Below are 12,514 nucleotides of genomic sequence, written 5' to 3'. Positions count from 1 at the left end.
TAGCACCTAGCTGGTGTCGTATCAGGTATGACTAGAAAGCAAAAGGGAAGCCAGTCAGCCCTTGCTATATCTTGGAAGAACATTTGTAGACTGGTAGATGCATGAGTGAGCAGATGGAAGGATACCAGCCCTTTCCAAGCCAAAGGCATTCTCTTTGGTTGAGCCCTGTTCTTAGAGGTTCAGAAGGAATCACATACCCAGAATATATTTTTTTCTCTTTGGACCAGGACTTTTGTCTTCAGAACCATAGGAATGTTGCTTGTCTGGGTAAACGGTTTTGTTCAAATGCTTTTGCATATTTGTTGCACATGGTCACCTGTCATACTGAAGGATGAAAAAGTTTTATATTTTATATGCAATACTCGGAAGTACTTGTAATATATTGGCAAATGGAGAAAAATAAAGATGTTTATACCATGCAGCTATAGTGTTTTAAGGCAGAAAGAAGAAACAGTGTTATCCCCACAGAGACTTAGTTGGGAATATAGATCTCTGTTCACAGCATTTGTCAACTGCTAAATTCAGTGAAAAAAAATTCTAGGCTTGTCAAAAAGTAATGTAAATACCAACTGCAATTTGTGTTTTATTCCTACCATAATCATGAAGAATGACATAATATAGTTCTTTTGAGTAAAGCAGAGAAATTTCACCATAACCTTTAAAACTTTTAAATTAGTTGTTGTCTTATCCTTCATCTGCCAATCTTGATTGCTCATAGTTATACTACATGGAGAAATTGTGCGTTGCCAAAGACTTAAATGACTGAATTAGGTGGGTACAACCAGAAAAGTTTGGTGGTCAGGTATGTTAACATTTCTTACAGCCAGAACACCCTACCCTGTGATTCCTCCTCAGAATTATGGGGTCTTGCCATATGTAGCTTGGTAGTATTGGCAGATTCTGATGCCTACTGGGGCTAAGAAACCTTTGCTACCCAGAGGCAGTTCTTCACAGGAAAAAGAAGCAAATGATAAAAACAATATATACTTTGATTTACTTCTATCCTAAGGGTCTGTTTTGGGTCCAATACTTTGGGTCCATTACTTTAAAATGACAGTTCTAAGGGGTCTTAGCAGTAGAAGCTAATTTCACAGGCTCATGGGGAGAGGAGTTTGGAATGTTCTTACTGCAAGTGACCGGCTAGGGCCTTGATCAAATTTCATATCCGTAGGCAAACTATTATTAACAACTGACTCTTGTCATTGGCCAGAATTACAGAACTGCGAGTCAGCTGCCAGAATTTTATAAGCTACCACATTTAATAGTGTTAAAATTTAAGTGTTAAAAATAATTTGAGTATATTTATGCCCATCTATGGATGTTATAAATGGTAATACTGCTAATTATATTAACTCCAAAATTTCCTAAGTTAACTCCAATTCTTAAGTGGGGTGGTGGTGAGGGGAGGGGAGAAGTTTGAGGAAATAAGCCTTTGTAGTTTGAATGAATGAATGAATATGTGTATAATCAACTCTCGATAAAATCTGATTGGTAAATAAGCAAATCTGGAGGTTGTCAGAGTATATATCTTTTCTTCCCTGATACTGCTTTTATTCACGCTTCCTTTTGCTGTCAACTGATTTTCCATTATTGTCTATTGATTTTGACGGATAAAATTTTTTCTTTCAACTCAACACTAATGAGAGAAAGGCAAACTTGGGTAGGAGCTGGTAGGAATGGTGAGGATTGTTCAAATTGTGGCTTTCTTTTGACATTTGATTGAGAGTTGATTGTAAGGCGTGCATTTTGATGGACTTCTTTATTTTCCAAATATGGTGTCTGTAAACCTCTCTGACCATGATGCACATCGTTTTTGAGATCGCCCTTCCTGCACTTCTTTTTTCCACCTAACTGCTCTCCTTATTTTCTCTCTCTCTTCCTTTATTCTTATGTAGGCCTGACCAAAGATGGCAGTAATGAAAATATTGATTCTCTTGAGGAAGTCCTTAATATTTTAGCAGAGGAAAGTTCAGATTGGTTTTATGGTTTCCTCTCATTTCTCTATGATATAATGACTCCTTTTGAAATGCTAGAAGAAGAAGAAGAAGAAAGCGAAACTGCAGATGGTGTTGATGGTACGTCACAGAATGAAGGGGTTCAGGGAAAGACTTGTGTCATACTGGATTTACATAACCAGTAACTTTGATTCAGGGATTGAAGTCATTGGCTAATGAACACCCGAAGCAGCCTCCTTTTTCTTTTCTTTCCTTTGCTTATGCAGGGCTTAATGTGCAGTGGGGCGGTTGTGATCTTACCATCTTACCGTGCAAGTCAACCATGTGATCTTGCCCAGTACAGCTACTAGCTAGTCCCTTGCTCGCTGGACTCCCCCCACTTCTAGTCAAGAAAGTGGCATTCCTCATTCTTGTAGTCGACTACAAAGTACACTAAAAATGATGTTCTTGGTGGTATAATTGGTTTCTGTATTGTTTTGTTTCAACTCATGTATTCACTGAACTAAATCTGGACACTTAACAGTAGCAAATTGTGTTGTGGTTAACCCTTGATACTTGTCTTTCTAACACACTATTAATTAAAATGATTCTAATGGGTTTCATTATAAAAATATTTCTGGCATGATTTATAAGTTAAATGCTTCTCTTTTCTTTAACATGACTGATCTATAAAGTGATGGTTCTTTGCAAAGCTGATATTTTTTATTGTAATTTGTTTAGGTTAACTGACTTGTCAGATCCATACAAATTTCTATGTAAAATTCTGTGTTAATGGTGCTTTTAAAATAATTTTGAAATGACCCCATGTTTTTGCCTTAGAGTAAGTTAACTTACTGTTTTCAGATAGTAGCATGACATATTTCTGTCTATGAAAGCAAAATTTATTTTCAGTTTTATTTCCAAATATACATCCAGAGAAAGTAATTTGTATTTTTTTTAAAGTAGGCATATTACACGAGGGAACATGTGAATATGTATCTTAATGTTGTACATATTAAAATTGTTCATCCTAAATAAGTCTTTTTCCATTTTTTCCTTCAATAACTTATTAATTGAATATTAATTTTTGCTTAGATGTAATGTGATTTTTGGAATTATAAACTTATTGAAGTGGTCATTCTGTTTAGGGCAGTAAACTTTTTACATTAGAACACCTTAAAAACATATTTGAATCCATTTCTTTAAAGTGAGTTTGCTTCAATAGTAACAGAAACAGTTATATCAGCTATATACAAATTGCATTTCTTAAAATGAGATTTCATTAGTTTCCCCTCAAGCAAAGCTCTTCTAGAGATATCCTTATCCCTAGGAAATATAAGGGATGTTATATTTCCTATATTATAAGGAAAGGGATGTTACTTTTTGAAGGAGTAAAGTTCCATGGTTTTAAATCTTTTCCAGCATCTCTAAGATTTTGATTAACTTTGGTTTGTCAAAGATCTAAACTTTGAAAATGTTTGCATTTCTTCACCTTTTATTTAACTATGATTTCTACTTTTCAAATATTTCTTGTCTTTCTATATCTAATCAAATTACTTTCAGTAAGTGTATCATTCATCCATTTATTCTGAGGGCACTGTGACAAATTTAGATTGTTTGTTAATTCTTGTAGATTGTCATAATGGTAGCTTGAAAGCAGCAGCCTCAAGCCAGCACGGGATATCATCCCCTCTGCTTACCATTTACCTGTGTCAGGGAACACTGTCCAATTTGCTTATCTTATTAAAAAACAAACATTCTGTAGCTACTTTTGGATATGGATATACACACTGGACAGTGATCTCTTAAAGTTTAAATGGCTATTAAAGCTCTAGTTTGTCTTGCCCTCACTAATGGGCAAATATGTTTTATTCTGTTAATGCTTCTGATAGCCCAAAGCATCTGTTTTCAAATATTCAAAGACTTCAGCTAAGCTGTCACTTAGTAGCATGTTCTGCAACAAATGAGTATCATTCAATAATATTCCTTCTGAAAGTTTATTCAGTCTTTGTATTTATTGTGTATTCTGCTTTTATATTTGGGTACTATGAAATATCAAAGTTTATTAGGTTTAAATTCTAAAGGAATCTTCAGCCTCACTCGATGAAATTCACCTAGCCAAATGTCTGGGATATACTTTTTAAGGCAATATTACTTGTTAACATGTCATTACTACTAACACTAGAAGATATTTGATTAACTGAGGAGAAGTAAATGTTTAAATTTTTGTGTTAAAAGTGTTTGGAATTATTACTTTCTCATCAGGCTTTTTTGTCATACTAATACATATTTTATGTACAGAAATTAATTATGCTTTATTTTTGTAAGTGAAAGACAAGAATGTGGGATAAAAATTTGCCACTTACTTTGTACCACTTCTCATTAGCTCCACTGAAAGCCTCTGATAAAGGTGACACCCAGGTAGCTGATGAACCCCTGACTTCTGTGACTTCTGTCAACTTGTACCTAAGGCGTGTGTGTGTGTGTGTGTGTGTGTGTGTGAGAGAGAGAGAGAGAGAGAGAGAGAATTTGCAAAACTGTGGTGTAAAGTATCTCAAAGCAGATAAAAATTACTTCACCTTTGTTTTATTTATTATGTATTACTATAATTCTTAATTTTCTAAGAGTGTATTTTCTAACTTTCTGTTAATAATATTTTTCCTAGCTCTTGTCTTTTAAACTTGAGCTAAATTAAAAAGGCAAAATCGTATCCCATTCATTTGAATATTTATCTATATATAATTATGAAATTTTAAGTTATACTATATTTACTCTACCTTTTCAGTTTCGAGCAATCAAAGAAACTCTGTGGAACAGGCTCCATGTTGAGATGTAGTGTTGTCTCCTCGGAGTCACTGTTCCGGCTTCTTCGGATGCACTGACATTGTCCGATTGCAGAGGTGCTGGGTTCTCCGGAGTTTGGCACAAAAGCAAGACAGCATTCTTTTCAGCCCCATAGCTCCTTCAGCCTGCCTTGCTTTGGGACATGAGTGGTGGGTATAATTCAGTTGGGCAGGTGTCTTCTGGGTGCCAATCTTACCCAGTCCTGAGGCGCGGCTGTCAGCCTGCTGCCCTGGGGATCCTGCAGATGCCTCGGTGCTGAGGACATATGGAATAGTGGGCTGTCCTACTTTTTCATCTTGTCCTTGATTCTTTCTTTCTTCTAGAAATTACCTCCCTGTCTTATAGAGCTGTATCCAGACATGAAGGAAGGACTATTTTCTGTTTGATTGTTTTTATTTACAATTAGAGAGAACAGATTGTTTCTTTTTCTACCCTGATGTTTGCAACTTTGGTCTAGCACAACCAGTTATTCTTAATTTGATCACTTGGCAGTTTACTTTTGGGGGATTGATGCTCCATGACCCTTTCTAAATAATTTGCTGGGTTAGCTCCTTAAGTCTATAAAACATGTAAGAAATTTTCTGTGATTTAGCTGTGGAATATTTGATCACAATGCATATTTGGAATGCTTAAAGAACTCAGTGACTAAGACTTTATTTTCATAAGTTAATTGATAGAACCAGTATGCAGAATTTTCTGCCTTCATTATTTGTTGAGATGACTATGTTATACGTAGGAATAGATATTAAGTAGTTTGTGGACTCCTTGAATCTAGGAACCAGATCTTAGGTTTTATTTGGTTTTATTTGAATTCCTCTTCAATGGTAAGCCCTACATGTGATATTCGTTAATATCATATGAATAATGTCATATGCTGGTGTTGGTCCTGATGGGTGAGGAGTTACTCAGTGCGTAATAAAATTCTGAGTTTTTTTTTTTAAATCTGGTTTAAATAAGTGGTAAGATTATTGGACATATTTTTTTGCAAGAGAAATGACATTTTGAGTTTCTATAACAAACTGACCCATGCTAACAAAAGTCTTCAGGTGACCTTTCGTATCTCCAATTTGTATTTGAATCTGCATTTTACCTTTTTTTCTCTGTCTCTGGATTTTAATCCCTTTCTGTTTATTTAGTCTTTCAGTTTTCTCATGTTCTGATCCTCCCTTCCCCACTTATAGAGGGTTGGTGGGTTTGTAGCTGCTGCTGCTGCTTTTTAAAATCTGTACTATATTATTACATCTATTTAAAAATAAAAAAGAAATTGGGGTAGCGTCCTGACATGCATTTTACCAAGAGTAGATATCTGTTCTGGAGGAACAGTCCACCTCGATAACAGGACTGTTAATTGGACATTTAGGGCCTCTTTTTGCTATATGTAGTCATGTTGAAATAATTATGATGTTCCAGTATGGCATAGAGGAAGGTGAGAAGGCTCAAAGTGACTGACAGGTCTCACCAGAAATGGTGGGAGTGGCTGAAATGACCGGAGTCTGAAGTGATGTCCAGGCCAATCCTAGAGCTGACTGTCTGGTCTGCAGTAGCTGCTTGTGTGTCTGTAATGCAGTCAGTCTTCTAAAATCATGTCTGTTGCATGTGGTGTAACCACAGGCCTAGCCATTGGCTTAATGGTTCAAACATATTCATTCATAGAGAACATTTCATTTTGAAAATGTGGAATAGTGGCTTGAGGCAGTTGCCAAAATAGCATAAATTTCCTTTAGGCAACTCCCTTATGTTCTAAGGGAAGAATGTAAGACCCTTTTTCTAAATTCTGTATAAGAATTCCCAAATAGTTGCCAGAGCTATTAACTATCATCACTTTAAAAGCTTACATCAAAATAAACATAAAAGGATGAAAAGAAAGTAAATAGCATGGCAGTTATTTTTCAACATGTTCTTTAAGCACATCCTAATGCTTCGTTGATGATTTCTTAGATTGGAATATAGTCTATTAATTAAAAAAAAAACTTGTCTGAATGGATTAAGAAATACCCAAAGTGTTTCTATTTTTGCTCAAATTGATAGAATTTTCTTCATACTACTTGAAACTATTTTTGAAGAGCTACTGTGTTGTCATGAATTTTATTGTTTCATGGAATGTTCCCTTTTTTCCTTTTTTTTTTCCTTTTCTTTCCTAGACATCAGCTATGGTAGTAAAGATAGAAAAGGAGAAAAGTAGGGCATGCTTGTGGCATTTTGGCACTGTAGGGAGAATCTGCATCAACCATAGTTACAAATGATAAGAATTTAATTCTGTCAAGAATTAGAAGGGTGGGTCTTCCTTGTGGTTTTCCCTTAAGTCCACTTCTCTAATGCCCACAAACTAATATTTTTCCCCTCTACATGCTGTCACTAATCTTGGATTACCACTGACCCCTTTCTCCATTACTGCATTTTGCATGGTTGCTGGGGAAGAAAAAAATCTGTTATAAAATTAACTGCACTGACCCTCTCTCGGGGGTGTGCTGCTCTGACAGTTTCTCTCCTTAGCAGTCATTCTAAACCTTTCCTACGCCCTCCCTTCTTCTTCCACAGTCATATTATTCCACTGCAGAGATGGTTTTGCTTTCTGCTTTAAGATAATCGTGTGTGGCTTCATTCGTTACTTTCTTTTCTCTTCCCTTTACAACATTACTATCTCAGTATTTTTTTGAGTTATTGTTTCTTCTCTCATTCGCTCATCATTTTTTCAGACATTGTATCCTCTGGTTTCCAAGGCTGACCCTTTCCCTTGAGCCTGTACCTCCTCCTGACCTCATCACCTCTCTCCTGTCATGAACTTAGTTACCTTCTTTTTCTTACAGACATGCCTGCGTTTCCTTAACCTTCAAAACCAAACCTGTATAAAATTCTTCAGACTCTTTCTTCTTTTCTGCCCCCCTCAGAATCTGGGGAAATTCTAAATATAATCAGTTTTCTTCTAAGGAGATAAGGAAGGCTGATAAGGGCACCCTAGGATTTTGGTCACCTTTCCTTCCACCTATGTTTTCTCATTATTGTGGTGCGACTGCCTTCTCTACTGCTTGTAAAACTGCATTCTGAAAAACTTTAGAGGCTGTTTAGTAACTAACATAATACAATAGTGTCCTAATCCTAAACCTTTATTCATGCCTTCCTTCCTAAAACTGATCATTTCACTTACTAAAAAAACACATTTTCTTTTTTTTTTTTAAATTTAATTTCATTTTATTTTAAGTTCTGGGATACAAAAAAAACCCCACAAAAAACAAAAACAAAAAACCCATATTTTCTTGACTCTCTTTTTGTTCCATTGTTACTTAGGGGCTCCTTTGTTAACTGTTTTCAGTGGTATACTTTCTTCAGGTCTATATACTTTTCTTCAGAGGCTGAATGTAATAATTGTTGATAAATTATTAGCTTGGTTCTTGTGTCAAAAATATTGAAAAACTATTGGCTGTTTTTAAGCACATCCTAATGCTTTCAGAAACGGTAGCATGAGATGATACTTGGGAGTTTTATATGGTGCACTGCACTTTGTTCATTTGTATCACTGTAAGGATTTATACCCAAACCAAAAAAGTTTAAAGTATAGCACTGTTTATTTTTATATGTTTCACGAATCTGATGCTAATCTAATATTTAGGCTTATTCATGGCAAAAGTTAACTCTAGTCTTTTCATCCATATAGCTCTTTTTACCTAGAACATAACGGTGGGGGTAGGGAGAGGGCAGTCTGGGTTTCCTCACTTTATTTTTTAATAGGAAAATCTGGATCTGCCCTGGGAGAACATGCAGGAGGCAGGACGGGGACATAGCTGTACTAGAAGCATATTTTAATGTTTTATGCTAATTTGGTTTACACATTGGATACTGTTCATATATTTAAAAGTGGGTATTACCATAATAGTTTTGGTATTCTGAAATAAACTTCAGTGGACAGTGATTGGAAACAGCCCTCAGTATTACAGGGTGATACACTGTATTTGACAGAGTTTAGGAAATAATCAAGTTTTGTCTGTGAAAAATAATTGTTAAGCACATGGGAATAAGTACTGGTTAGTTATGCTTATCTTTGTATTTCATGTAATTGGACAAATATAACCATAGTCACTTGTTTCCATTTTTATGTTGTCAGTGGTAAGAGATACTAGTACGTTTTTGAAGAATAGTGATATTTCAACCAAAATAAATCACTATTCTTAAATGGATGACCTCATTTGATAGACATAAATTGCTATGAATAGAGAAAGGGGAGGTTTGAACAATATAGTAGTACAAACATCTCACACAGAAAGTAGAAGTTTTGAGAAACATACAAAGTGGGTTTTACAGTTTACAGCAGGAAAAATGTCAGATGGCTTTGAGGACTTCCTTGTGACCACACCTTCATTCTTTAGTGACTGGTTATGCATGGGCTTACCCCACTTCCTGAAGAGATGAACACTAAACATTACCCCTGCAACCCTAATGTGCCTAAGAAATGGATTGGCAACTTGGAATGGAACTTTGGAAAGTTTGCCAATACATGAGCATAAACCAGCCTTTGTGTGACCGAGAGAGAGAATTGGGAAGACCAATTCAGTCGGATGCTAAGTACAGCCTGGTTGGAATAAGAGTTAGAGGTATATCATTAGAGACTCAAAAATAAATCCATTATCAGAACTTTCATTTGCCAAGAGAGGAGACAGAAAGCTATTGCCATGTTTTGAGAGTGAAAAAGTACTATGTGTGTATATAATACTGCCATTCTTAACTTGCTCATATAATTGTTGTTAAAAGAAAATTTGAACTGATAGAAGAGCAGTGATTGTTCAGACAATAAAGATGGAAACTCTATCAAAATATGCTGTCCTTTTTTGGATTGCAAATGTAATTGAATAGTGAAGTAAGGTCCTTGGTCCTTCACTCCAGTACTTTTAATTAATCATCTGTGACCCAAACAGAAGTCCACCACTGAGTAGGAAATGCCATTTCCAGTGGCAATTAAGTGTTTCTAATGCCAACAGTTCTTAAAGAACTAAGCCAAACTGTGAAGTTGATTAAATCATAAATCATAGGCTGATTATAATGCATTTATCTGTTAAAGATAGTGAAAGGAAGGCTTTAAAGTGACGCGTAAATAAGAGATATATTGGAGTATTTTTTAATGGGGAATATAAGTAACTTGTTTTATAGTGACATTGATTTTAACTATTTTATAGACACTTTTTAAAAATTCCCTTAATATTTTTTATTTATAACTTATTTTTGTCTTGTAAATATCAACAGAAGGATCCAGTGGGGTAGCCAAGAGAAAAACTAAGGCTAAAGGTATTTTCTTTTTTTCAAACTAGCCTTGAGTGAACCAAGTTTAATGTTTGAAAATGCATGACATTTTTTGGGAATGTTAATGTAGTTACTAATGCTAAACATTATTGCTTTTAGGTCTTGCTTGGGTACACCTTAGGTTATAAGTAATTTTATCAAGACTTCATCAAAAAATGTTCTGCTTTAGGCATATAATTTTAAGTCATTATCTTTTCATGTTATCAAAGTTTTGTAATAGTCTTTAAATTAAGAATGTATGTATTATGGCAATATCACATTATATTTGTTATGATATATAAATATTAAATTTACACATACACTTCTTACCTTGTTTCCTAAAAGCTTTATTAGTCTGACATTTTGAATTACTGTTGGAAAAGATGAAGTCTTCAGCAATTGGTTTTATTTCTCCAAAAACTCTTATGACACTCTGTCTTAGAGCACAGTAAGAGCTAGTGTGATCCAAATGTATAGTTTTCAGTAAAATGAAAACTTAGATGTATAATGTAGAGCCCTGCATTACGTTGACATAGAATTTGCTGTGTTTGATATTTTAATTCATTAAAAATTATTACACCTGTCAACCATTCGTAGACTAACAGCTCAGTATTACAGCTTGACTTTATATGCCAGTGGTTATTCTTGTTCATATGTTAGTGATCATATTCTTTGTTGGGAGAGGCATGGGGGATGTGCATGTTTTTCTTTATAAGCTTGTGATATTCTTGTAATCATTTCAGGTGCTTGGCATATTGTTTGTAGTTTTTTTTTTGGTGAAATATGAACAGATGAGACTAAGTGATTTACAGGGTTTTATGATTTATATTTTGAGATCAGGAACTTTTATATTTTATTTTTGAGACAGAGTTTTGCTCTTGTCACCCAGGCTGGGGTGCACTGGCACAATCTCGGCTCACCACAACCTCTGCCTCCTGGGTTCAAGCGATTCTCCTGCCTCAGCCTCCCAAGTAGCTAGGATTACAGGCATACACCACCATGCCTGGTTAATTTTTGTATTTTTAATAGAGACAGAGTTTCTCCATGTTGGTCAGGCTGGTCTCGAACTCCCGACCTCAGGTGATCTGCCCGCCTCCACCTCCCAAAGTGCTGGGATTACAGGTGTAAGCCACTATGCCTGGCCAGATCAGGAACTTTTAATAGTTTAACCTTTCCCACCTGAATAATTTCTGAGGATGAAAACAATTTTCACCATCTGACAATAAAATATTTTACTTCTTAATCTAGAGAAGCAAATTAAACATTAAAGACTGAATTTTTAAAAAGCAGTGTGCAGACTAAGACAAGCATTGCACATGCATTATATTCTTTTGCAATGCCAGCATCTGTTACTATCTAAACAGCATTGAAATAGAATGAAGACTTAGAGCATGACCCTGAATGAATACTATTCTGTATTCTTAGAAGACTTTAATAAGATTTTTTTAGGAAGAACTGAAGAATCTCCTGGTTGATCACTAGGAAATTCAATTAATGGAGAAAGCCTATGTGATATTTTAATCTGTTAATCAAGATTTTATTATACAGCCTAGAAAGATAGAGTACTTTTAATGAGCGCTGTACATCTGATGCTCATTTTGAACACCATTTGTGCTATATAAGTTTTACATGATTTTGATGGGCAAAAACATCTTCCACATTTTATTATATTAAAGAAATATTTCATTTTCTTTGTTTCTGCTTAAATGTGGTAAACACCTTATGATTTCCTCATGAGAGTTCAAACAGATGAAATTCAGAGCTTTTGCTAACTGCTTTATTAAACTTTACATAAAGCAAGTTGAAAGCAATACCTTCCATGAGATTTGGAATTAGCTGTGTGTTTCATTTAATTGCTCTGACAACCCTATGAACATAGAAGACGTGTTAGCTTGAGTGGCTCTACATAAATTAACAGGGAAATATACTTAAAGGAATACTGATTTCAAGATACATAAAAGCAAAAAGGGAATTCTAATTTGTCCTTTTAAATACGATAGATAATGATTTAAAAATTTCATATACATGACAATTTTTTGCCTAGTAAACTAAGAAAATGAAATTATATTTAATATTATTTACATACATTTGTCTTCAAAGAAGCACATGTATTTTAAGGAGATACTTTTTTGTTTGAGCTTAACATGTTAAATTATCTTTGTATATGTTTTTACAAACTATGAAAAATTTGTTCTTACGTTGCCAGTGTTCCTTTAATTATGTCATTATAGTTATGAAGTGTGAGTTAATACTTTGTGTAAAGTACTGCCTTCATGGTGCACTCAGTTTTATAATAGTGCATGCTAATGTTGTTTTAAGGCAAGTCATACTATATTTCAAGATGGAAAAGTTGACAAGCTTCTAGCATTGTTTAATAGTTGATATTTTGTAGAGATTTGCATCTATTTTTAACCCCTATAAAGACTAGTGAATTAAAGTAACTTTCTGAATGTACATTTCCTGTGTGT

The 12,514-nt window shown here is 34.8% G+C and overlaps 1 protein-coding gene across 13 annotated transcripts in view; it reads left to right on the top strand.

Annotated features, from left to right (window-relative positions):
* The window catches only part of ASPH (aspartate beta-hydroxylase), a 221,692-nt gene that overhangs the window by 44,555 nt on the left and 164,623 nt on the right, over positions 1–12,514 (top strand). For 2 of the 13 annotated variants that reach the window (XM_012463721.3, XM_012463723.3), the window contains one exon: positions 10,011–10,052. The exons of 10 other annotated variants lie outside the window; for them this stretch is intronic. In XM_012463721.3, the coding sequence (XP_012319144.2) occupies positions 10,011–10,052 (42 nt within the window). Of the gene's footprint in view, positions 1–1,895; positions 10,053–12,514 lie in introns of those variants that run through there. One more of the 13 variants, XM_012463724.3, reaches the window with a different exon arrangement.

The sequence above is a fragment of the Aotus nancymaae genome, unplaced genomic scaffold, assembly GCF_030222135.1.
Source record: "Aotus nancymaae isolate 86718 unplaced genomic scaffold, 86718_ANA_hifiasm-v0.15.2.pri h1tg000036l, whole genome shotgun sequence".
Lineage (NCBI taxonomy): Eukaryota > Metazoa > Chordata > Mammalia > Primates > Aotidae > Aotus > Aotus nancymaae.
Note: the sequence above shows the minus strand (reverse complement) of the source record. Positions and strands in the feature narration are given on the sequence as shown.